Raw genomic sequence first — 25,391 nt, forward strand, 5'->3', positions numbered from 1 at the left:
GCTGCTGCAATTTCATTGTATCACATGTACAATGACAATAAGGGATTCTGATGGTGCACATCCACTTCCATCCACAGGGGGCGCTGACGGCTGCAAATCTTTGAGTTTCGCAAACGAGGAAGCTCCGACAACCAATCAGCGGGAACCGCGGGGTAAAGTGCGCCTGCGCACTGCGCCTCCTCTCGGTGTTGTTATGGGTTGCGGTTTTTGCCCGCGGACGGTGCTGCTTCACTGACAGCCCCCCCCTGTCCGCTCTCCCGGTGACCTGACTGATGGGGGACACCACAGACCCCGTGAGTTCTCGTGACCGCTAGAACAGACGCGTTTCCCGCCTTTATTGTCAGTGAGTGACAGACACAGCGGGCTCCAACTAGGCAGCTTAAAAGCGCCGTTTCGAGCCGTTTTACCGCCGTTTACGGAATCTTTCTCAACTGAACCGAATGAGCCGCCGGCTTCTGCTGCGGGGAAGCCGCCGGTGTGGGCTTGTGGACGGGCGCAGTCTGCTGTCACAGCTTGCTGAATTGTTTCAGGCTGTGGATCCTGGAGTTCGCGCAGGCGCAGTGCGGCGCTGCATCAGGGAGGAAGCTGACAGCCTCATCATCCTCATCGTTCAGAAATGAAACGGCTTTTCTTGAATGCAGCGATCCACCATGAAGAAGATTCGGGTTCTGGCTGCTGGGTGACCTAACCCCAGACTGTCCCCCTCCCCTCCTCAGGTGCAGCATCACCATAGGAACCTGCAGGACGCTTTCAGGATGCTGGACAGTCTGGAGGACGACCGCAGCAGCTGCAGCTCAGAGTCCAGTGAGGGCAGCGCAGCGTCCAGCGCAGAGGACAGCGAGGATGAGGAGTTTGAGAACGCCTCCTCAAGCACGCTGATGCTCATTAGGACCAACGGACAGGTCTACACCTACCCCGACGGCAAGACCGGCATGGGTCAGTGAGGTCGGACGTGACAGACACAGCCCAACACTGGTAGTTAAAGGTTCAGACTCAAACAGGTTCCATTCTGACTGAAGGTGCAGACTGATGTTTTGGTTCTAGAGGAGGTGAACTCACTGAGCTTCCAAGAGTTCTTCTGGATTTCAGGTTCAGACGTCATCTGTCTCATATGCAGATATACGCAGACGTATGCAGATAAACGCAGATGTATGCAGATCAAATCAAATCAAATCAACCTTTATTTATATAGCACTTTTTCAACAACATATGTCACTCAAAGTGCTGTGCATAAAAAACAATAAAATTTAAAAACAAGATGACAAGACAAACCGTGCGACAACCCCCCGCAAAAACACACACTCACACACATCAATAAATAAATAAATAAATGAATAAATAAATAAAAAAGTGATAAAATGATAGAATGTAGAGACCAGGCTTTGTCCTGACGTGGGGAAACGATAGTTTGGGGACATGTCCACACCAGCGACCCCCCAACCCAAGTTCACGGAGAACACTACCACAGAACCCCCCAGATCCAATCAAAAGAGTCAGACCCAGGAGATCCCACTGCAGCGTCCTCGCTCACTGAGAAGGGTCAGTCACTGATGTGGAGGATCCCTCAGAGGAAAACACTGGAGTGTAATAAAATGTAAAAGGAATAAAATTAAAATATATATAAAACATGGACAAAAAACAAATAATTACATAAACCTTAATAGGCATATGAAATAGTAAGAGCGACTTAAAAATTAATAGAATAAATAAATAAATAAATGTATTTACATACACATAAAACTAGTTACAAGAAAATAAATAAATAAATAAATAATAATAATAAAAATTTTTTTTTAAAATCCTAAAATTCAACTAAAAGCTAAATTAAAAAGGTAGGTCTTAAGCCGTCCTTTAAAGACATGAACTGTCTCTGCAGCCCTGAGGCTCTCTGGGAGGCTGTTCCACAGGCGAGGTCCGTAAAAACTGAATGAGGCCTCGCCGTATGTCTTTGTTTGTTACTTTTGGGATAACCAAAAGGCCTGTATCAGAGGACCTCAGGGTCCGCGAGGGCTCATACTTTAAAATCATGTCAGATAAATATGAAGGCCCGAGACCATAAAAACATTTGTAAACCAATAAAAGAACTTTAAAATCAATCCTGAATTGCACAGGGAGCCAATGCAGCGATCTTAAAATCGGTGTAATGTGTTCCCGCCCCCTGGTCCTCGTCAGAACGCGTGCTGCTGAATTTTGCAGCAGTTGAAGATTTGCTATTCTTGTTCTGGGGAGACCAGAGAGCAGGGCATTACAATAATCTAATCTGCTGGTAATAAAAGCATGCATTAGCACCTCTGTACTGGCAAGAGAGAGAAATGGGCGGACTCTGGATATATTTTTTAGATGATAAAATCCTGTTTTTGTGATGTTTTTAATTTGTGGGATAAAATTCAACTCAGAGTCAAAAATGACACCCAGGTTTCTCACACACTGAGAAGTTTTGTAATTCTTTAGTTTAGATAAAACTATCTCTCTCTTGTCTTCAGAACCGATCACTAAAACCTCTGTTTTGTCCTGGTTTAGCTGTAGGAAGTTCTCTGCCATCCATGACTCAATGTCTAAAATGGAATTTAAGAGTGTGTTGACCGACTCTTCATCATCAGGAGACACAGCGATGTAGAGTTGAGTGTCATCAGCATAGCTGTGGAAACAAACGCCATGCCTCCTGATGACGTCCCCCAGTGGCAACATATATAGATTAAAAAGTAGTGGGCCTAAAATTGAACCTTGGGGGACCCCACAGTTGATGTCGAAGACCCTTGAGGAGCAAGTATCCATACTTACGTAAAAACTTCGATCTGTGAGATAGGAATAAAACCACTTTAGTACGGTACCAGAGATGCCCAAACCTCTCAGTCTGTTGAGTAAAATACTGTGATCTACAGTGTCGAAAGCAGCACCGAGATCCAGTAGTACCAGAACTGAGAGCTTCTGACAATCCAGGTTACATCTAATATCATTTACTATTTTAACATGGGCCGTCTCTGTGTTGTGGTTTGTCCTAAAACCAGATTGATATTTTTCAAATATGTTATTTCTATTTAAAAACTAATTAAATTGGATTAAAACAGTTTTTTCAATCATTTTACTTAAAAATGGTAAGTTGGATACTGGACGATAATTATTATAGTTGTTTGGATCTAAATGACTCTTCTTCAGAAGAGGCCTCACCACTGCCGTTTTAAAGGCAGCAGGGAAGACACCTGTCTGAAGAGAGTAATTTACTATATTTAAAAGCTCAAACTCAAAGAAGTCATAAAATGTTTTCAACAACGATGTGGGGATTGGGTCTAAAAGGCAGGTGGTTGGCTTTAACTGGGAGAAAACCTGACCAAGTCCCACAGCATCAACCAGGACAAAACTTTCCAGTGTTTCCTCTGATAAATACAATGCTATAGATTCATTAAAATCAACACCTTTTTGAATTAAAAGAGTAGATCTAATAGCATTGATTTTACTCCTGAAGTGGTCTGCAAAACTCTCACATACAGCATCTGAGGCTGCTATGGAGGACCTTTGAGAGTCTCTTTTAGTTAAACTGTCTATTGTTTTAAAGAGAACTCTAGGATCATTTTTGTTTTGTAAAATTAAGTTTGAGAAGTGGAGGGTTCTGGCTTTTTTTATTGCATGACTGTACCTCATTTGTTGTTCTTTAAAAATTTCGCGATGTACAGTTAACTTCGTTTTTCTCCACTTCCTCTCCGCTCTCCTGCATTCACGTTTCAAGGCTCTGATTGGTTCGTTCTTCCACGGTGCTGTAGCTTTAGTTTTCAACGTTTTAGTTTTAAGTGGAGCTACAACATCAATGGCTGACTGTAGTTTGTTGTTAAAATGTTCAACCATAAAATCACATGATGCAGGTAAAATATGAGCGGGAGTTTGATGTAAAATATTGATAAAATTTGCAGCCACATCAGGAGTTATGTATCGTTTCCTCACAGCTCTCGCTGGAGCTTCCTGTCGAGTAAAACTGGTGATATTAAAAAATATACAATAGTGATTTGACACAGCCATGTCAACAACAGAGGACACACTGCAGGACAGCCCATAGGTTATCACCAGGTCTAGAGTGCGCCCCCTGCTGTGGGTAGGCTGTGTGACATGCTGTGTGAAATCCATACAATGCAAGAGGTTGAGAAACTCCTTTGCATGAGCATCACTATCTTTATAAACATGTAGGTTAAAATCACCAGTTATTAAAACTCTACTATATTTGGAGTGTATTACTGATAAAAATTCAGAAAATTCTTGAATAAAACAGGAGGGAGGCTTTGGTGGTCTGTAAACAGTAACACATAAGATAGATGGGCTGTTAAAAGAAAATGCATGGTGCTCAAATGAGGAGTAGCTATGTAGCGTGATTGTTTTGGTTGCAAATGAGCCACGAGCAATCGATGCAGTGCCACCGCCTTTTTTATCTCCCCTGGTAGAAAATAAAAAGTTTAAAATTTAGTGGGGAAGCTTCAGTGAGAACAACAGGAGCATCAGCACCCAGCCAGGTCTCTGTTAAAAGAAGGCAATCTAAATTGTTGTCTAAAATGAGCTCATTCACGATAAAAGATTTGTTTAAAAGAGAGCGAATGTTTAAAACAGCAAAGTTCAAAACAGTGTGTGTGTGCAGATGGATTGATTTATATTTTTTGTCCGGTAATGTGTGAATGTGATGGAGATATCTAATTGTGGATCTGGTGGATCTGATCTGGGGATGTTTGTGAGATCTGCTTGTTATGTGAACTGGGATATATTGTGTGATAACCGTGGTTTTAACTGAGGATGGATGCCGGTGGTCCAGTCAGTCAGAGAGCAGTTTAGCAGAGCGGAGTGTGAGTTCAATGTTCATGGACAGAAGTTGAGATCCTGTTTGGTTTGGGTGGATGCCGTCTGGTTTAAAGAGATTTGGTCTATTGAAGAAGGTGGTGAAATTATCAACATATGGAATATTATTAGAAAGGCAGTGTCCTTTAAGCCAGATGTGAAGTTGTCGCAGACGGCTGAATTTAATGTCTCCAAAGCGGGGAGATGGAAGCGGACCGGAGATGATGCACTGTTTGTCCAGCTGCTTGATGGAGTGGATGAGAGTGATGAAGTCCTTCTTGAGGGTCTTAGATTGCTGAAACTTAAGGTCATTCACTCCTGCGTAGACTATTATTGTGTGTGTGGAGGGGTTACGAAGGGAGAGCTGATGGGCAGAGTTGGTGATGTCTCGTACGAGGGCGCCTGGGTGACAGAAGGTGCGGCTCCCGTTAACGCGAACATGCTTGACCATAGAGGTTCCCACGACGAAGGAACCAGGGGTGTCCCCGCGGCCACGAGATCTTGCCGCCGAAATGAGCGGGCCCGTCGCAGCAGGAGGGCAAGCGGGAGTTGGCGTTACACCTGTTACGCGAGCCGGGGAAGCGGCCGATGAGGGGGGCGAGCCGCCAGGAAGAGGAGAGGTGGCGGCGGTCACCGCGACACCTGCCGCGGGGGGAGACGCAGCGGACTTTGAACCTGACGCCCCGGTCGCGACCGCAGATGGAGAACCCGCATTGCTTACTGATCCCACGAGGACGTGGGTTACGTTCGGGCGGCGGCGGCTGTCAGGGCGTCTACTCACTGCGTCTCTCAGTAGCTGTCGGCGTTTGGCGGACGATGTACCTCCAGAGGCAGATGCCGGGCGGCTTTCTTTCTCGGGCCGAGAAGCAGCGACAGGGCGATGGTTTTCTCCGCTGAGTGGAGGAGCAGCCTCCAGAACGTCGTCAGATGTTGGACCCGACAGAACATCATAGCGGTTGGAGAGAAGGAGCCCATCACGGTCCAGGGGTCTTTTCCTGCGGCACACCACCTCAGACCAAAGCGGTTTTGGTGTGGAGCTCGAGGAAGGCCGCGGCGAGGTGTCAGGATCCCAGTGAACCGTGTTTTCCACAGTCGCTTTCAGGGAAGCAATATGCATGGACTGTTGATGGGCCATGTCCAGCAAAGAGTTCAGCAGATCATTCTTTGACCTCAACTCATCAGAGAGTTTCTGGATGTCCTTTTTGAGGTTAGTGATCTGTGTGTCAGGGTTTGTTGGTGCAGTCATGGCAGTGGAGGTGGACGCAGACGTAGTGGCGGCAGCCATCTTGGATCACCTTCGCTATGATTGTCTGTCGAATAGATAAACGCAGATGTATGCACGCAGACGGATGGAGATATATGCAGACGTATGCACGCAGACGTATGCATACAATTGTAGACGTATGCAGATAAACGCAGACGTATGCAGATAAACGCAGACGTATGCAGATAAACGCAGATGTATGCAGATAAACGCAGATGTATGCAGATAAACGCAGATGTATGCAGATAAACGCAGATGTATGCACGCATTCGCAGACAGATGCAGATATATGCAGACATATGCACACAATTGTAGACGTATGCAGATAAACGCAGATGTATGCAGATAAACGCAGATGTATGCACGCATTCGCAGACAGATGCAGATATATGCAGACGTATGCACACAATTGTAGACGGATGCAGATAAACGCAGACGTATGCAGATAAACGCAGACGTATGCAGATAAACGCAGATGTATGCAGATAAACGCAGATGTATGCACGCAGACGGATGCAGATATATGCATACGTATGCACGCAGACGTATGCACACAATTGTAGACGTATGCAGATAAACGCAGACGTATGCAGATATACGGATACGCAGATATATTAACAAATAAACTATTTAAATATCAGACAATGTGATTTTGTGGATTTTTTTCTCATGTCGTCTGTCATAGTTCACCTTTGATGAAAATTACAGGCCAACTTGCACAGTTGGTGACTGAATACTAAAAGAAAAAGTTGGAAACTAGTGTTTCAGGTCTGTGGTTGTCATGGAGATGAAAACACAGAGGAGAAAAACCAGGTTAATTTTATTTTGGAAGGTAGACATGACTTTCACAGAGACTATCAGAACAGGAGACTGCTGTCTGGATCTCAGGTCGTCTGCAGGTTTATCTATGATGCAGATGTTTTCCGACCTGAACAGCTTCTCCTCTTTCTCCTCAGCCACCTGTGAGATGTGTGGGATGGTTGGCGTCAGAGATGCGTTCTACAGTAAAACCAAGCGTTTCTGCAGCGTCTCGTGCTCCAGAAGCTTCTCCTCCAACTCCAAGAAGGCCAGCATCCTCGCCAGACTGCAGGTACCAACCATCTTGAGGGTTTAGGAGACCTGCTGTCGTTTCTTTCTTTTGATGTTTAACTTGTCCAACAGCTGAGCAAACAGATGAGAGCTGAAGGCCTTTGTGTTGGACAGATTTTACTGTTACAACAATAATCAACTTTTGTTGGACCGGACAGAACAGAAGTAGAGGAAAGAAAAGAGGGATGTTGGGGGGGGGGTAAGGGCACAAAAGAAATAGAAGGATGATTATAGGGGGTGGGGGGGGGGGGGTAGAGTCATAAACCTACAGGTTGCAGGAATTTTATAATCATTGCTGTCAGGTGTAAATGTTTGTCCAAAAGGGGCGGAGCTTGTCCGCACACTCAAACGTTATGTGTGTGTGTTGGAGTGTATATGGTGAGGAGTAAAGGGTGTGTGTACTAGAGGGTGCAGTTAAAATTGGCAGGTGGGGCACTGAGAGGACATCTCCTGCTTGCTGGCAGTGATGTCCAAACACCCCCCCACCAAGGGCCCTACATGTGTATGGTGCAATAAAACCAAGGGGGGGGGGGGTCCTGAATCCAAGTGGCAACCATGGGAGATGGACCACTACCTAGTAGCTCCTCCCCCCAAGGTGCATTGCAGGCTGAACCCCCCCCCCCCCCCCCCCCCCCATCACCCTAATAATTGGTCTTATGAGGACGGGGGTAGGTTGGGGAGAGCTGCTAGCATTGGGCCAAGGTCTCCCCAGCCCAGGGGCCTCATCGCTTGAGACCCCCCGGGACCCACATCCCCTGCTCCAAAGTGCCGCCCCTGGGAGGGCTGTAAGTAGGCACTGATGGGACCGAGGCAGGCCGCCCAGTTAGGGCAGCCACGACTGCCTCAGTGGAGACCCCAGCCCACCAACCCACCAAGGTCCCTGCCAATAGTGGATCCAGCCCCCCAGGACAGACTGCTGTTGTTTCTTCCAACAGCAGATTTCCTCGTGGTCCATCCATGAGGAGATCTGACAGCTGGAGGATGAGGAGGAGGATCATCTGGTCAGAACTCATTTCAGATGATGGCGCCACCAAGCGGCCAGTGGTTGTTACTGCAGGATTTTCCCAATAGCTCAACTACTTCAGTGTTTGGTTCTCCTCTCAGAGGGCTGTGTGTCAAACCAAACCAGGCCAAGTGTCATGGGTGGGGTGGGGTGGGGTGGGAGGGGATACTATAGTCTTGAACCTGGAACACATCTCTGACGGTGACTTTGTGCTGCTTCGTGTTTCTGGAGGGGAAGACACCGACCAAAAAGGCCAAAGTTCTGCGGAAGCAGCCTCTGATGAGCAAAGTCGCCGCCTACGTCCACCAGCAGGGCGGAGTCAGGAGAAGCGGTGAGTTCCACATTCAGTTCAATGTGAAATGCTTTCTTTACCAGGCCAACCATGATGTTGACTTCTAGGACTATTATTCTAGTTATCTATTGCAGAATGATTTTGCAGCCTAAAGGAACCTTTTTTTTTTTTTTTTGCAAAGGAAATGATGACAAACGGATAACAAACATTTCTAGAAACCGTATTTACATTGCATGTAAACTGGTGTCTCCCCTCAGCCTCTAACACCACCTTCAGCCTCTCTGAGTCTTTGCAGTCATGATGTTGTCAAACAAATGAGGTGAAGGCGTGTTTTTCTGGCGTTGAGCTCTTGGGCGCAGGAGCTTCTAAAGATTTGGGTGGTCCAGCAGACCTGCTAGCGTCCTCTAGAGCTGTAGACGTGTAAAGACGTCATATGAGGACATTGCAGGTGTATAGAACGCAGAGTTATATTCTCCGTAGTGTAGTGTAGTTTATGGTTCTTGGGTCGGCTCCTGTAGGAATCACCTTCTCCTCCAATGAATCTTTCTTTACTGCAGCTCCGGCAGAGGCCTTTGACTGGGGCCGTTACCTTGGAGACGGAGACGCAACAGGAGCTCCGGTCAGCTGCTTCAAACATGTGGGTGTAACACAAACACAAACTGGCCCTTTGGGTTCGCTGACGTCCTCTTCCCATCACTCTCCTTCAGTCCAACAGAATTAGAACAAGCAGACATGCTCTTCAGGCACGTCTGCTTCTGTCTTTGAGTTTGTTCACTGGCAGCCTAACACCAGGGTTTTGTTTACGGACCAGGTCATGATGGGGAAGTGCTGGAGCAACATCAGCGAAGGAGTCCGAGTTGAAGTCCCGAACACGGACAGCAGCCTCCCAATGAAAGTCTATTGGATCGCTGGCATCGTCAAACTGGCTGGTACACAAACAAGGAAGAAACAAGTTCCTTCATAAAATCATAGTACTAAAATCATTAGCCGCATTTTCTGAAATGCATAAAAACTACTGAGTACGAAGAAATTTTAGCTAACAACATAAAACTTTAGCAAGCAACTAAATTTGAAAATGTAGCTAACACACAAACTGTAGCTAATACACAATCTGTAGCTAACACACAATCTGTAGCTAACACACAATCTGTAGCTAACACACAATCTGTAGCTAACACACAAACTGTAGCTAACACACAATCTGTAGCTAACACACAAACTGTAGCTAACACACAAACTGTAGCTAGCACACAAACTGTAGCTAACACACAAACTGTAGCTAACACACAAACTGTAGCTAACAAACAAGCTGTAGCTAACACTCAAGCTGTAGCGAACACACAAACTGTAGCTAACACAAAAGCTGTAGCTAACAAACAAACTGTAGCTAACAAACAAACTGTAGCTAACACACAAACTGTAGCTAACACACAAACTGTAGCTAACACACAACCTGTAGCTAACAAACAAACTGTAGCTAACACACAAACTGTAGCTAACACACAAACTGTAGCTAACACACAAACTGTAGCTAACACACAAACTGTAGCTAACAAACAAGCTGTAGCTAACACTCAAGCTGTTGCGAACACAAAAGCTGTAGCTAACACACAAACTGTAGCTAACAAACAAACTGTAGCTAACACAGAAACTGTAGCTAACACACAATCTGTAGCTAACACACAACCTGTAGCTAACACAGAAACTGTAGCTAACACACAAACTGTAGCTAACACACAAACTGTAGCTAACACACAAGCTGTAGCTAACACACAAACTGTAGCTAACACAAAAGCTGTAGCTAACAAACAAACTGTAGCTAACAAACAAACTGTAGCTAACACACAAACTGTAGCTAACACACAAACTGTAGCTAACACAAACTGTAGCTAACACACAAACTGTAGCTAACAAACAAGCTGTAGCGAACACTCAAGCTGTAGCGAACACACAAAACTGTAGCTAACACAAAAGCTGTAGCTAACAAACAAACTGTAGCTAACAAACAAACTGTAGCTAACACACAAACTGTAGCTAACACACAATCTGTAGCTAACACACAACCTGTAGCTAACACAGAAGCTGTAGCTAACACACAAACTGTAGCTAACACACAAACTGTAGCTAACACACAATCTGTAGCTAACACTCAAGCTGTAGCTAACACACAAACTGTAGCTAACACAAAAGCTGTAGCTAACACACAAGCTGTAGCTAACACTCAAGCTGTAGCTAACACACAACCTGTAGCTAACACACAAACTGTAGCTAACACAAAAGCTGTAGCTAACACACAACCTGTAGCTAACACAGAAACTGTAGATAACACAAAAGCTGTAGCTAACACACAAACTGTAGCTAACAAACAAACTGTAGCTAACAATCAAACTGTGAACATTGTAGCCAGTGAAGAAACTATGGTTAACGAAGACATTTTGACAACTTTGAAAATAATTTTTAAAGGTCATCTGTAGTTTCTTAGGTTGAAGACGTTCTGCCTCTTTTGCCAGATAGTGTCTCAGTAGGCGCCTTGGAGGAGGAGCCTAAAATGAACCAGTCCACTTATCAGTTTAATGTAGAATGGAGAAAGCGTCTTGGCCAAGCAACCATGGACTTTCTGCAGTCTTGAATTTTAAGGAAACCATGTCGACTGAGGCCCACACTCTGAGAGGACACTCTTCAGTTCTAGGGACTCACGCCCTGAACAGACCGAAGGTTCTCAGTCTTCCTGTGTTCCGAGTGTTCTCAGCGGTTCTCCTCTGCAGGATTTAAGGCCCTGCTGCGCTACGAGGGCTTCGACAGTGACTCCACCAGAGACTTCTGGCTGAACCTGTGCGTGCCGGACATCCACCCAGTGGGCTGGTGTGCTGCTGGGGGGAAACCTCTGGTCCCCCCCCAGAGTAAGAAAAGGACACCGGAAGCATGAAAACAGCTGATTTGACCTCTGTAAGGTCTCAGAGGTTTTCCTGTGATCTGCAGCCATTCTGCACCGCTTCTCCAACTGGAAGAGCTTCCTGATCAAAAGACTGACGGGGTCCAAAACGCTGCCGCTGGACTTCTCCTCCAAGGTGATCCACGGGCGCATGTGCACACGTGAGCAGGTGAAGCAAGAGGCTGACGCTCCTCCTCCTCCTCCAGGTGCAGCGGAGCATGCGGTACCCCTTCAAGAAGCAGATGAGGGTGGAGGTGGTGGATAAGACTCACCTGTGTCGGACCCGGGTGGCCCTGGTGGAGCAGGTGGGTGTGGGTGCAGTCGCTGGCTCAGGGGCGGGGCTTTCCTGACTGTGGTGGTGTTGGCAGGTGATCGGGGGCCGTCTGCGGCTGGTGTATGAGGAGTGCGACGACGGGACGGACGACTTCTGGTGTCACATGTACAGCCCTCTGATCCACAGCATCGGCTGGTCTCGGTCCATAGGACACCGCTTTAAACGATCCGGTGGGTCCGAGTTCGAGCCCCTCCATCAGGAAGACTGCCAGGTGTGGAGACTGACTGACTGTTTGTCCACAGATGTGTCCAAGGTCTGGAACGGCCAGGTGGACGCGCCCGGACAGCTCTTTGTCAAGGTGAGCCGTTAGTCCCGCCCCCGTCTGCTGGCGAGGACTTACATGGATCGCAGGTTCCAGGTTGTCATTTTCTGCTTAAAATAAAACATTGTTCTGAAAATGTTAAAGAACATGAAAATCTGAACGGACTGAAGAAGAACAAAGTCTTTTTCATTTGATTGATTCTCATCAAAAAGGTTTTTGTCCAAACTTCCTGTTTTCATCGAAGTTTACGAAAAGTCAGATTTAGGAAAAAGGTTCTTAGATTCTGATGCAGATTTTGACCTCTGCCTCTCCCCTCCCCCCTGCAGGTGAAGGAGGTGGACCAGAGCGGCTCCTGGTTCCAGGACGGCATGAAGCTGGAGGCCATCGACCCGCTCAACCTGTCCACTATCTGTGTGGCTACAGTGAGGAAGGTGGGCCGCCCCTCACTGCCCTACAGAGCTGGCCGGCGTGAACTCTGACCCCTGCCCCCCCAGGTTCTGGCAGATGGTTACCTAATGATCGGCATCGATGGCTCGGAGGCGGCAGACGGCTCAGACTGGTTCTGCTATCACTCCACATCTCCCTCCATCTTTCCTGTTGGATTCTGTGAGATCAACAACATCCAACTGACGCCCCCCAGAGGTAAATGCACCCCCTGGCAGTCTGGGGGGGCTATGAGGCAGGCATAAAGCGGTCAACCTCAGATCAGAAAGTTGCAGGTTCTGACTTCTCCTGTCGAGGGGTCCTTGTGCTGAAGATTCGATTCAATTTTATTTATTTTGCCTAATATGACAACAAAAGTCGTGTCAATGGGCTTTTGGGAGAGAAGGCTAGTAGAAAAGAGGACAGAACCCCAGAGCACCATAGCTACCCCAGCTTCAACTTCTAGCAGCTACTAACAACTAATTGTTATTGTTATCAATTTTAATTTAAACAAATTAACATTAAGTTAAATAATCTCTGAATACTAACTAGTCTGACAATAATCCTGTCCAAAGAGGAATGTTTTCAGTCTAACTTTGAATGTAGAAACTGAGTCGGCCTCTCTTCCATGAGCTGGGAGTTTATTCCATAAAACAGGGGCTTGGTGGCTAAACGCTCTACCTCCAACCGTACTTTTACTAATTCTAGGAACCACAAGCAGTCCTGCATTTAGTGAGTGAAGTGTTCTGATTGGATGGTAAGGGACTATGAGGTCCTTAATATAGGACGGGGCCATTCCATGTAAGGCCTTATAGGTTAACAGGAGGATCTTGAACTTGATTCTAGAATCAACTGGGATCCAGTGAAGTGAAACTAACACAGGAGTGATGTGATCTCTTCTGCTGGTTCCAGCTAACAATCTAGCTGCTGCGTTCTGAACAAGCTGGAGACTTCTTAAGGAACTCTTAGGACACGCTGCTAACAAGGAGTTACAGTAATCCAGTCTAGACGTAACAAATGCATGGATGAGTTTTTCAGCATCACTCTTAGAAAGTATATTTCTGATCTTAGCAATATTCCACAGGTGAAAAAAGGCAGTTCTACACGCCTGAGATATGTGAGCCTTAAATGATAAATCCTGGTGAAATAAAACCCCAAGGTTTCTAACTGTGGAATTGGGGGCTATACTTATGCCATCCAGGGAGACTATCTGAGCAGGCTTTTTCAGAAGAGGTTTAACAACTGCATATTTAAAAGACTGTGGCACGTAACCCGTTTCCAGAGAGGCATTTATCATTGTTAATATGGGATCATTAATTAGGGAAAAGGTTCTTTAAAAAGTCTAGTGGGAATTGGGTCTAACAGACACGTTGAGGATTTGGAGGACGTAATAATTGATGTTATTTCCGCTTCATCCACAGCAGTGAAGCAGTCTAATGTTACAGAGGTTTCTATGGATGCCTCCATTTCTACCGCTTCAGCCTGTTCTGGGCTGATCGTAGGAATAACTTGATTTAACTTATGTCTAATATTTGAGATTTTACCATCAAAAAATGTAAGAAAATCATCAGAGCTGAGAGAAACAGGAACATGTGGTTCTACTGAACTCTGACTGCGAGTTAATTTAGCAATAGTGCTAAAAAGAAATCTTGGATTATTTCCATTCTCTGATATTAAGGTTGAATAGTACTGGCTTCTAGCTCTACGCAGAGCTTTTTTATAATTTAATAGGCTATGTTTCCAGATATCCAGAGACTGCTCTGAACCGGAGCAGTCTCTGGATGAAAAAGTATTTTATGATCTTTTATATTCCTAACTACTCAGTGTTTTATCAGGGCCTGTTTGGATGAACAAAGAGCTGATTTCCTGGAGATGGAAAATGTTTTTAGATTTGATTTGAAATGATTTGATTTGAAATGGTTTATTTCAAGCAATCAAATACAAATAATACACAAAAGCAATATAATCATCAGTTATACATTCATTCAGTAACTAATCAAACTTAGGATAATTAGACATAATTAATAAATATTGCTTGAAAGGGAGTGGAAGGAAGCGAACTTATATAATCCCACCCCGTTATACTGTAACCATTTTATTACATGATTTATCAATATCTGGTTCCTAGGTTTTATCAGACAGAATTAACAATCATAAGGTATCAATAAAGCACATGACAAAGATGAATTACTTAAGTACTACGTCAAAAATAACTATTTTAGAAATCAACATGGCAAATTCAGCATCTGAAATATATGCAAATTATGTTACTTTTAAAAGTCATTCATATGCTTTAAAACATAATACTATATCAGTAAAATAGACACAACACTGTTACAGGAATTTTCATAGCAAAATTTCATCAAGTATCAAAAGTTAAAAACATGTGCAAAGTTATGCTACATTAGGAAAGATTTTTGAATCAATTTATCAATTTTAGGAGCTAGTGAAGTAATATCATCAAAAGTCAATCAATTTAACAATTTTCAAAAGTGATTAATCATTTGTTTTACTCTTTTTATATTTTTTTTGTATTTTTATTTTATTTTTTTATAATAAAGTAATGCTGTAGGGGAAAAATAAAAAGGGTCCATAACTGTCGATTGTCCAAGTTTGGTATTTCTTCTTTTACTGATAACAGCCGATTTTCTTGGTTTAAACAGTTAATAGTTTTCTTCGATGTTATGTCTGCAGACATTAGATTCAGGTCCATATCCTTCTTCAGCTGATATCAGCGACGGTGAAAGTTGAGGTGAAGTTGTCTGCAGGTCAGAACTCTGCTGTTATTCAGGTTACGTCAGACATACAGAGAAAGTGATGTATCCAGGTGTCATATTTCTTGAAATTATTTGGCTCTTTGGTTTATTACTCCACGTTGATTCAGACGACCGTAATCAAGCACTTCTCAAAGTCCTTCATGGTGTTCACGACCAGAACCTTGGCCCGGTCCTCTGGACCGAGTGGTTTGACGTAAATCCTGCAGCCTTTAACCCAAGTGTTCTCAATCTGCTTACGCTTCCTGAGAAGCCGTGCATGTTTTGAGATTTCAGCATTCCTTCTGGTCAGATGGTCGTTCAGATAAGCAGCCGAACCTTTCAGGTGTTTCCTTTGATTCATCAAAGCTAGCTTGTGTTTGTGATTCACAAACCTGATGAGGATCGCTGGTTTATCCGTCTCCGTTCTCCTGGGGAGCAGGTGGCAGGTCTCCATGGTATTGAGATCGAGGGAAATCCCTTTAGATGTGAGAAATGAAAGTATTTGTTGTTCCAGCGACGCTGCACCGAACTCCGTATTAGAACTGCTAGCTACGCTAGCGCTAGCATTAGCAGTGCTAGCTCCTGCTGCATTCAGCTTCGCTCGAGGCTTGATTGGTACTCCAGTGAGAATGACATTATTCATCCTTACTTGCTGTTCCACATCGTCCAGTCTTTTCTCCAGAATCTCGACCCGGTTTTCTCGCTGCTCGTTTTGAGCCCGAAATCTTCGGAACTCTTCCATCATCTCCCAGAGCGGTGTTAGCTTAGCCGACACTTGATCCATAAAACTTTTCAGCGTTTCTTGAATAATGTCAAGAGACTTTTTGAGCTCTTCATATTCCTGGGGTTTCTTCGGGGGCATGGTCAGCACTCTTTTTTGGAGAAAAATCAACTTTTTAAGTAATTTAAAGATAGTTGTATTCGCAGAGAGGTACGCCACGCGTCCTGCTGTATAACCCGGAACCGGAAGTATGTATCAGTTAATGATCAGTTAATGAGGGCAATTTCCCACGGCACACTGGTTGAAAAACACTGATCTAAGCTGTTTCTTATTCACTGGGGCAGAAGGATGTTCCAGTGTAAACTGGAAGGTAATCAGAAAGTGATCAGAAATGATGGGGTTAAGAGGAAGGACACTCAGCTGGCTGATCTCTATCCCATGGGTTAGAACAAGGTCCAGGGTGTGCTTATGACAGTGAGTGGGTTCATTCACACTTTGGGTGAAACCAACATCATCTAATGAAGCTGCAAAAGCCTTTCCTAGACAGTCACTGGGGTCATCAACATGAATATTAAAATCCCCTAATATTATAGTTTGATCAGAATCTAAGACAATAGTCGATAGGAAGTCGGAAAACTCAGTTAAAAATTCTGAATATGGGCCGGGGGGGCGATAAATAATTATGAGTAAAACAGGTTTTGGAGTTTTCCTGTTTGGGTGATTTATAGACAAAATGATGTTTTCAAATGAATTATAAGCTACATGTCACTTATTTCAGTAGCAGAAAAATTCAAATATCTTGGTTTGTGGCTTGACTCCTCTCTCTCTTTTAGTGCTCATATACAGTCCATTGTCCACAAAATTTCGTATCGTTTAAAATTACTTTATCTATCAATCAATTGTTTTATTCTCTCAGTCAGGAAGAAAATCATCTCACAACTGATTATCCCGACTTTAGATTATGGTGACATCATTTATCAAAACACTACTCTCACTAACCTCCGACCACTGAACGTTATTTATAACAGCTTGTGTCGGTTTATTCTTCGTTGTCCATTTAGAACTCACCACTGCCTTATGTTTCAGCAACTGTCCTGGCTTCCCCTATCCTCTCGACGTCAATTTCACTGGCTATTGTTCATTTTCAAATGTATTAACCTTAGCTATCCAGACTATCTCAAACAATATTTAACTCCTTTTCAGTCTTCTTATAATTTACGTCATGCAGATCAAATTTTTTTTGCTGTTCCAAGAGTTAAAAAACAAATTGGAAAATATTCATTTAATTATAAGGCTCCCTCCGACTGGAACAATCTTCCTCTATCCATTCGCTCTTTAACCTCATTTTTTGCATTTAAAAATGCCTGTTTAGTTCACCTTCAACACTCATGTAACTGTTTTTGATTTAATTTGATTTCTTTTCTGCCTTTTATTTATTATTTTATTTCCTTACCTTAAATTAATTATTAATTACTAGTAGGTGCATTAAATGCCTATGTTTGTGTGTGTGTGTGTGGGTGTGTGCCTGTTTGTTGTCTTGTAAATTTTAAGTTCTTTTTGTCTTGTTTTGATATATGAAAAACTCAGCTGTATCTGTCGGTTATTTATTTATTTGCTTGTTTTGTTGTATTTTGAGGACCCCCTTGAAAACGAGATGACACATCTCAAGGGGCTTATCCTCTAAACAAATAAATTGAAATTGAAATAAGCATTTTTAACTTTAGGGCTGAGAAGTAAGCTAGACTGTGATATTACTGCCAAACCCCCTCCTTTCCCTGAAATCCTGGATTTCTATAGTTAGCATAAGTGGGGGGGGTTGCTTCATTCAATCTAACATAGTCATCCTGATGGAGCCAAGTTTCTGTTAAGGCTAAAAGACTAAGATTGTTATCAGTAATTAACTCGTTGACTAAGAGGGACTTGGAGGAAATGGATCGAATGTTTGAAAGTACCACTATCATCTGAACCTGTCATGGCTCCTGGTGATCAGTGTGTGCACGTGTGTGTGCATGTGTGTGTGCACGTGTGTGAGCGCTGATCAGGCTGGAGCTCCGGCGGTTCTTGAATGTTCCCTGAGAGGTTTGAATCCCAACGGCTTTCTGACTCCTAGAGCCGTTAAGCAGGAAGAGCAGCGCTCTGAGGAGGACGAAGCTTCTGCAGACGGACTGATGCTGTTTGTGTGTCTGCGGCAGGTCACACGGCTCAGCCCTTCAGCTGGTTCCAGTACCTGAAGCAGAGCGGCTCTGCGGCGGCGCCGGTCTCCCTCTTCAGTAAGGTCAGCAGATCTTGTGTTCTAGAAAACCTCACAACATTCAGGATGAAATGTTTTTTGGAGCTTCAGAGAAAATGCTAGAACGTTTTCATTTAGTCCATGAAACTGAAAATATGTCAGTGACATCAAACTGCTTTGACTGAGCTCCATAAAGCCCCGCCCACTTCACCTGTGTCACTGCTTACCTTTCTTCAAAATGAATCAGAGGTTTTATTTTGATGATGGAAACTGCTCTGAGGGATCCAGAAGATCAGGCAGAGCTTCATTGATGAGTTTGTGGAGCTGGGATTAGAACCGACACTTTGGTCTTTTCAAAGTAAAACGCAGCAGAGGCTTCTCCTCAGAACCCTGATGGAGGGAGGAGGAACCGGTTCTGGAACAGACTCAGCCTCAGGGATGTTCTGATAGTTTGGTTTAGAGGAAGGTCATGGGTGCTCCTCGTGTGGAGCCGGCCAGCGCCGTCAGACGGCAGAAACCAAAGTTCAGAACGATCCCAACGGATCATGAATGAAGCTGAGCAGGAGTTCAGGTTCCCTCAAAACTTTTCACGCTGCACATTTGATTTTCTAAAAGAAGACAAAGGTTTTTTGGACCAATATAGTTCCCCGTTCGGGGGTGTCTCCCTCAGGACGTCCCGGACCACGGCTTCTGTCCCGGGATGAAGCTGGAGGCCGTGGACCTCATGGAGCCGCGGCTCGTCTGCGTCGCCACGGTAACACGCATCGTCCACCGCCTGCTGCGCATCCACTTTGACGGCTGGGAGGACGAGTACGACCAGTGGGTGGACTGCGAGTCGCCCGACCTGTACCCCGTGGGCTGGTGTCAGCTGACCGGGTACCAGCTGCAGCCCCCCGCCATAAACACAGGTAAAGCTGTGCTGTGGGGTGGGGGGACCGAGCCCCGCCCCACCCCTTCTTAAGGGCGTGTTTGTGTGTCAGGGGGCAGAGACCTGCAGTCGGCGTCTCGGCAGAGGAAGAAATCTCAGCAGTACCGAGGGCAGAAGAAGAGTGAGTCGATCCGATTCCTTCAGTGAAGGGGCGGGGCTTGTACGCACCCATCATTTTTGTCTCCGCCGTTCAGAGAGGAAGCTGTCCGTCTCCAAGCCGACCCTCGACCTCTCTGGTGCCGTGGTAACCGGACTTCCCAGAACCCACTCAGGAGATGAAAATGAAACTCCGCCCAATTACCCATCACCCCCTGCTGTGGACCCAAGGCTGCCCCCTGCTGACCCTGACGGAGGAGCAGGTCAGCTTTCTCCTGGTGGGGGCTTTGTTTACTTTTGTTTCTCAAAGATGGAGTTTGTTTTCGCTGCTGCAACTGTGTGTTGCTGCGTCTCGTCTGCACCGCGGCGCCGCGTCTGGTCATTCTTCCCCTCTTCCCTCATATAGAAACTCGTTTGTCAGATGCTTTGGATTCTGCTAAAGACCAAACAGAGAAGTTCTGTCCTGGTCCCGGATGGACATGAGGTTCTGCTTACAGCAGGAGATCCGCCTCTGGCCGTGCTGGATCCCGGTCCGGCCTCACGGTGCCCATAAGGATCCGGGCCGGCTTCAGCACGGGTTTCAGATTTCTGGGCTTATACCGACCCGGGTCTGGATTTCCTGCTGTAAGCTGGCGCTGAGTTTCAGGTCATGAAGGAGGTGTTTGGCGCCCTCTAATGGCAGCCTTTGTTTGTGCAGGTCTGCAGGTGAAGGAGAACAGCGGAGGACTGAGGTTCTGGTCTCACAAGAACCGAGCAGAAACTAACGGCTCCTCAGTGGATTTCCTCTCTAACGAAGAGCAGTAGGACTTCCTGCATCCCCTCATCTTTTCTCGTGAGCGCTGTCTTGTTCACAAGTTTAGCTCCGCCCCTTCTCTCGATTTTCATCTGCTGAAAGCACAGAGACCGTGTTTGGTTTTTGGACACCAGCACGTGGATGTGGACCTCAGTTCTCCTCTGTCTCCTCTTGTGGACAGATCTGGATCCCAGAGTAGAGCCTGGATCCACCAGGATTGACTGGATCCACGAGAAGAGTCTGGATCTCTGAGGAAAGTCTGGATCTCTGAGGAGAGTCTGGATCCACCAAGAGAGTCTGGATCCACCAGGAGAGCCTGGATCCACCAGGAGAGTCTGGATCCACCAGGGGAGTCTGGATCCACAGGAGAGTCTGGATCCACCAAGAGAGTCTGGATCCCTGAGGAGAATCTGGATCCTGGAGGAGAGTTGGATCCACGAGAAGAGTCTGGATCCACCTGGAGAGTCCCGATCCACAAGAAGATTCTTGATCCACCAGGAGAGTCCGGATCCACAGAAGAGTCTGGATCCAACAGGAGAGTCTGGATCCCTGAGGAGAATCTGGATCTTAGAGGAGAGTCCGGATCCACAGGAGAGTCTGGATTGCTGTGGAGAAATCTGGATCCTAGAGGAGAGTCTGGATCCACGAGAAGAGTCTGGATCCACCTGGAGAGTCCCGATCCACAAGAAGATTCTTGATCCACCAGGAGAGTCCGGATCCACAGAAGAGTCCGGATCCACAGGAGAGTCTGGATTGCTGTGGAGAAATCTGGATCCTAGAGGAGAGTCTGGATCCACAGGAGAGTCTGGATCCAGTATGGGAGTCTGGATCCCTGAGGTCTGAACAAATTAATCTGTTCTTCTGACAGCGTCCCGTTCAAAGAGGAACCTTCTTTCCTGGACAGATGGAGGTTCCACTGATGCTGAAGCTGAGCTTCCATAACATGTTCTCCATGTTCTCTTCACTCATTCTCTTCATGTACTCCTGTTGTTCTCTTCGTTTTTTCCTTCTGCTGGGGTCAGACCATCAGCGACGTTCATGAACCCGTCTCCGTGGTAGTACAGATGTTCTGTACATTGTTCTAACATCTAAAGAGTTTTCCGCATTAAAAGGTCTGAACTTCTCGTCTTTGGATCTTCGGTTCTGTGAGAATCTTTCTTCAATCTCTTTACTGCTTTTATGTGAAACTTCATGACTGTTTGACGCCCCCCCCCCCCCTCTGAAGAACTGCTCAGAGCCGGTTTGAAACCAGCCTCAGTGATCTTGGATGGGGGGGTCAGGATCCGCTGTGGAGCTGGTCTGGATCTGGATCAGTGCCTGATGGGTTTTACTGATGCTCAGCTGATGTGGGTGGGGGGTCATATTCAGCTGATTGGGGTGGGGGATTATTCGGCTGATGGGGGGGGGGGGGGGGGGGGGGGGGGGTCAGATGTGGCAGCCATGAGTGGAAGGGGGCTCTGAGCTGTCAGCCTCCGTATCCTAAACTTCAGGATGTTGACCTGCCATACAGCTACCCCCCCTTCTCCTCCAGAAGAACCCCCAACTTTCTGAACTCCCCCCCCACCCCACCACCACCACCACCACCACCACCTCAACAGCTTTCCCTGCTGACCCCACCCATCCTGTAAAATCCATTAAAGAATGATGTCATGTGACCTGCAGGCTCCAAAGGCCAACCAATCAGGGGGAGCTGGTGTTCATGGAGGCGTGGCTTTAAGTCAGGAAGAAAAAGAGAAAGATTCTGATGGGAAAGAAGGAAACCGATGTTTTGAACACTTTATTGATCAGTGTTTGCTCCGATTGATCGATGAAGAACAGGTGGGAGGGGCTCCAGCTGTCTCAGCTCCCTGATTGGCTCTTTACTCGTACAGGTAGGGCTGGAAGCAGGAGGTATAGTTGACAAACTCCTCAGGTTTGAACCACAGGCCAACCTCCTTCTTGGCGTTCTCCAGGGTGTCGCTGCCGTGGATGATGTTCCTGAGGGGGAAGGGGAGGAGTCAGCGATGGCGTGGAACCAGTAGCGCCATTTTGCATTTTCAGTCATTTTTTTTGACTGATGATTCAACAATTTCAAAGGTTTTTGAAATGAAACTTTACTATGAATATTTACTTTGTAGAAACATTTGAACTTCCTCCTAAAATTTCTGATTGTTTGGAAAATAATTACGATGATTTTAGAAATGAAACTTTGGATTTATTTACATTTAGGTTTCTCATTGATGATCAAACTTATCGTCTCAGTAAATAAAGTTGCTTTTCAAAACTTTATTAATAGTAAATAATTAAAATAATAATTTTTTCCAGAAACCAATAAACGATTCAAAAATGAAAAATCTTTATTTATGCTCTACACGTAAAATCATTTTTCTGTAAACGTCTCAGTTTCAGGTCATGCTTCACTTGTTCTCGGCGGTTTCTAGTGATGTCATTGGTTTAGTGATGTCATTGGTTTAGTGATGTCATTGGTTTTGGTCCCAGGTTTTTAACCCCATGTAAGTTCTGGAGTCGTGGCTCTGGTGGAAAGGCGTCGGTTCCTCACCTGCCGATGTTGATGCACAGGTCGCCGCGGATGCTGCCGGGCTTGGAGTCGGCCGGGTTGGTCTCTCCCAGCATCATCCTGACCAGCTTCACGATGTTCTGACCCTCCCAAACCTGAAACAAACAGACCTCCGTCATGTCTGAAGAAGAACCAGGAAGCCGGTCGGAAAGCGGTCTTTCTGGACCACCAGTGATGTGCGTCTGCATGCAGGTCAGGAGGGACGTTCTGCACACTCTGCTTTGACTTTCAGGTTGAAACCTCCTGACTTGTGTCTTTGAGCATCAGAGCAGAGTCTGGAGAACCGCCTGTCCTCAGGATCTGACAGCTGCTCCTCTGAAAGGTTCGGCTTTTAAGCCAGGTTCAGTTTGAGGTGAGCATCGGATGCATCTGTCTCTGGCAGGACCTCGTGAGCAGTGCATTGTGGGAGTTACCATGGCAAAGACGGGTCCAGAGGACATGTATTTGCAGAGTCCGCCATAGAAGGGCATGTCCTTCAGGTCCAGGTAGTGCTGCTTCATGTGATCCTCAGAGGCCTGAGGGGAAGCAGACGAAGCCAAAAATCTGCAGCTTTCCCTCAGTTTGGATGGATTCACAGATCTACAGATGACTTTTCATTTTTATTTCAGTTTGGAGAATAAAAGAGAGAAAAATGATGCCACATGTCCCCTCCCCCCCGGTTACCTGCAGGAATTTAGCGGCGACCAGGTGGAAGCCTCTCTGCTCCAGACGCTTGATGATCTCGCCACACAGTCCTCTCTGGACGCCGTCGGGCTTCACAGCGATGAAGGTACGCTCCATGTCTGCAGAGGTCACAGGTTCAGATCCCGTCACGGCGTCTGCAGGTCTGAGCTGAAAACCCAAATCCGGCCTGCAGAGGAACTCAGTACTGAAGCCGGATTTCAGGTCAGACCAGAGGCGTTTGATCCACCAGATTCAGCCCCCCCCCCAGCTGCTTTCAGATGTGAATCTGTGGACCTTTTACTTGTCAAGCTCTAAAAAGTCTTTTCAGTTCCTGTAAATGTTTCTAGTTTTATTTAGAAAACATTTGTTTATTTCCTGCTTCATTTAGTTCTCCTCATTTGTGCAGAATGCAAAGGTTTTCAGATAAACAAACGTAGTTTCAGTTCTAACCTCCAGGCTGAGCTTCACCTCTGGACTCTCTACATGCATCTCAGCTTTTACACTTTGAGTTTGTTGATTTGCTGGAAAGTTTTTCTCTGTTTATTTGTTTGGCGCTTCAGTTAAGAATGCAGGACATTTTGCAGTAGGCGTGTCCCCCCCCCCCCCCCCCCCGGCCTGTGAGAAAATGTGCTGGAACGGGCCTTCTGGTCCTGGTTTCTGCTCTTGGAACGAGTCCGGTTCAGACTCTAATCCAGTTCAGAAACCTGAATGTCCTCCATCCTTCCTGCTGCCATGCCATGCCATGCCATGCCATGCCATGCCATGCCATGCCATGGCATGGCATGGCATGGCATGGCATGGCATGGCATGCCATGCCATGCCATGCCATGGCATGGCATGGCATGGCATGCCATGCCATGCCATGGCATGCCATGGCATGCCATGCCTGGTATCTTCTCATCAGAAACTCGATCCACCCCCACCTCCCACCCCCAGCTGTCCAGCTCTGCTGCTAATTTTAGGCTGGAATCTGATGGCGTGGAGCGGCGGCAGCTGACCACAACAAACCAGACACCCCCAGTGTGAGCATGCAGGAGGTGTTGCCATGGCAACAAACCGGACATTGATGCCATTTTTTGGCATCTAACAGACGAAGTAAATGGAACCATTTTCAGAACAGAAACATTAAAAATCAAAAGATCAAATGCTTTTTTCACAGAATAATATTTTTTTCTTCCTCCAATGAGAACAAACCAGATTTGAGCCTAAAGGTTCTAAAGTTCTCTTTGCTTTAAGATATTTCATTTTCTGTCAAAAAGTTTTTTACTTAGAAGTTTGATTCTTTTTGAAATAGTTTACAACTGAAAAAATGACAATTGTTTAATTTATTTATATTTTCTTGTTTTACTTCCATTAATTCAAACCTTCTAAAACACACAAAGGACAAATAATGATTAATGATTCCTAAACCAAAATAACCTACATTAAAGTTCACCTTATTAATCAAACAAACCTGTTAATAAGCTGAAGAGAATTGGAATTTCTGAGAAATCCATTTTCTGAACTTTAATGTTCAGCAGCTGTAAGTAAATAAAATGAGATGTGAGGCGATGTTTTTCTGTTTTTGATCCACTTCCTGTGGAGTTCTGACAGATTCACCAAACCAAGACCTTCTCATCAGGAAGTAAAGAGACCCAAACAGGAAACATTCTGCTTCTGCGAAGCAGAACACAGTTCTGACACTACCAGACGGACAGTCGGTGCGCAGGAACAACCGGAGATCGGGTGAGAAACGGGGGCAGCCCCAAACAACAGAACAGAAGCAATCCAGAACCCTGTTCCAGGACCTAGTCAGGCTCCCAGACAAAGTTCTGTTCAGGTTCTGATGCCAGAAACAGCAGTTGCAAGGACAAACACCTACAGCGCCCCCCCCCCACCCCATATGAGCAGGGTTCTGCTGCTGGGAGAAAGTCTGGATCTGCTTTCTGAACCAGCACGGGAGCGCACAGCACGGCGTCGGGTATCTACCTTTGGCTTCGGGTCGGAGGAGAACTTGTGAAGAGGATTTTCCGGCGGGATGCGACACCGAGGCCCTAGAGTCGAAGGGGGGGTCTATTTAAAGGCTGGACCTCGGGGGGAGGGGATGTGAGCTCAGTTGAAGATGTAAATCTGTCCAAACATTTTCAAAGCTGCCCCCCCCCCCAATAGAAGATTATGTTACCCCCCCCCCCACACACACACACACAGACACACACACAGACACACACACCTCAGAAAAAATGGTTGTTTCCAGTCA

General features: G+C 45.8%; 2 protein-coding genes across 7 annotated transcripts; one reads left to right on the forward strand and one right to left on the reverse strand.

Annotated features, from left to right (window-relative positions):
• The first annotated feature begins 143 nt into the window (after window positions 1-143).
• On the forward strand, window positions 144-21,069 carry LOC101165206 (MBT domain-containing protein 1). Of its 6 annotated transcripts, none has more exons than XR_002873614.1 (19): window positions 144-293; window positions 717-936; window positions 7,033-7,166; window positions 8,397-8,499; window positions 9,018-9,097; window positions 9,272-9,389; window positions 11,226-11,360; window positions 11,440-11,528; window positions 11,599-11,697; window positions 11,761-11,896; window positions 11,969-12,024; window positions 12,315-12,419; window positions 12,483-12,630; window positions 18,081-18,163; window positions 18,789-19,026; window positions 19,099-19,167; window positions 19,241-19,420; window positions 19,549-19,766; window positions 19,840-19,951. XR_002873614.1 is itself a non-coding variant. In XM_023957203.1 (19 exons), the coding sequence occupies exons 1-18, from the start codon at window positions 273-275 to the stop codon at window positions 19,944-19,946; spliced, it is 2,121 nt and encodes a 706-aa protein (XP_023812971.1). In that variant the 5' UTR covers window positions 145-272; the 3' UTR covers window positions 19,947-19,974; window positions 20,117-21,069. The 6 variants fall into 6 exon arrangements, 4 of the variants coding, with proteins under 4 accessions (XP_023812971.1, XP_023812970.1, XP_023812973.1 ...); XR_002873615.1 differs by having other exon boundaries at window positions 19,241-19,405; XM_023957203.1 differs by lacking the exon at window positions 19,549-19,766 and adding an exon at window positions 20,117-21,069 and having other exon boundaries at window positions 145-293; window positions 19,840-19,974.
• A 624-nt stretch (window positions 21,070-21,693) lies between these two features.
• On the reverse strand, window positions 21,694-25,256 carry LOC101161287 (nucleoside diphosphate kinase B). The gene is made up of 5 exons (XM_023957229.1): window positions 25,124-25,256; window positions 23,156-23,274; window positions 22,906-23,007; window positions 22,475-22,587; window positions 21,694-21,912 (listed from the first exon to the last, which is right to left on the reverse strand). The coding sequence occupies exons 2-5, from the start codon at window positions 23,270-23,272 to the stop codon at window positions 21,795-21,797; spliced, it is 450 nt and encodes a 149-aa protein (XP_023812997.1). The 5' UTR covers window positions 23,273-23,274; window positions 25,124-25,256; the 3' UTR covers window positions 21,694-21,794.
• Between the last annotated feature and the right edge of the window lie 135 nt (window positions 25,257-25,391).

The sequence above is a fragment of the Oryzias latipes genome, chromosome 8 (genome assembly GCF_002234675.1).
Source record: "Oryzias latipes chromosome 8, ASM223467v1".
Taxonomy (NCBI): domain Eukaryota; kingdom Metazoa; phylum Chordata; class Actinopteri; order Beloniformes; family Adrianichthyidae; genus Oryzias; species Oryzias latipes.

Coding starts and splice junctions, on each gene's coding strand:
- LOC101165206 (XM_023957202.1), top strand. CDS start 273: ATGGGGGACACCACAGACCCC. Junction 9,098..9,271: donor CGGTCAGCTGCTTCAAACAT/GTGGGTGTAACA, acceptor TTTACGGACCAG/GTCATGATGGGGAAGTGCTG. Junction 19,027..19,098: donor GCCCCCCGCCATAAACACAG/GTAAAGCTGTGC, acceptor TTTGTGTGTCAG/GGGGCAGAGACCTGCAGTCG.
- LOC101161287 (XM_023957229.1), bottom strand. CDS start 23,272: ATGGAGCGTACCTTCATCGCTGTGAAGCCCGACGGCGTCCAGAGAGGA. Junction 23,008..23,155: donor TCGCCGCTAAATTCCTGCAG/GTAACCGGGGGG, acceptor GCTTCCCCTCAG/GCCTCTGAGGATCACATGAA. Junction 21,913..22,474: donor CTGTGCATCAACATCGGCAG/GTGAGGAACCGA, acceptor CTTCCCCCTCAG/GAACATCATCCACGGCAGCG.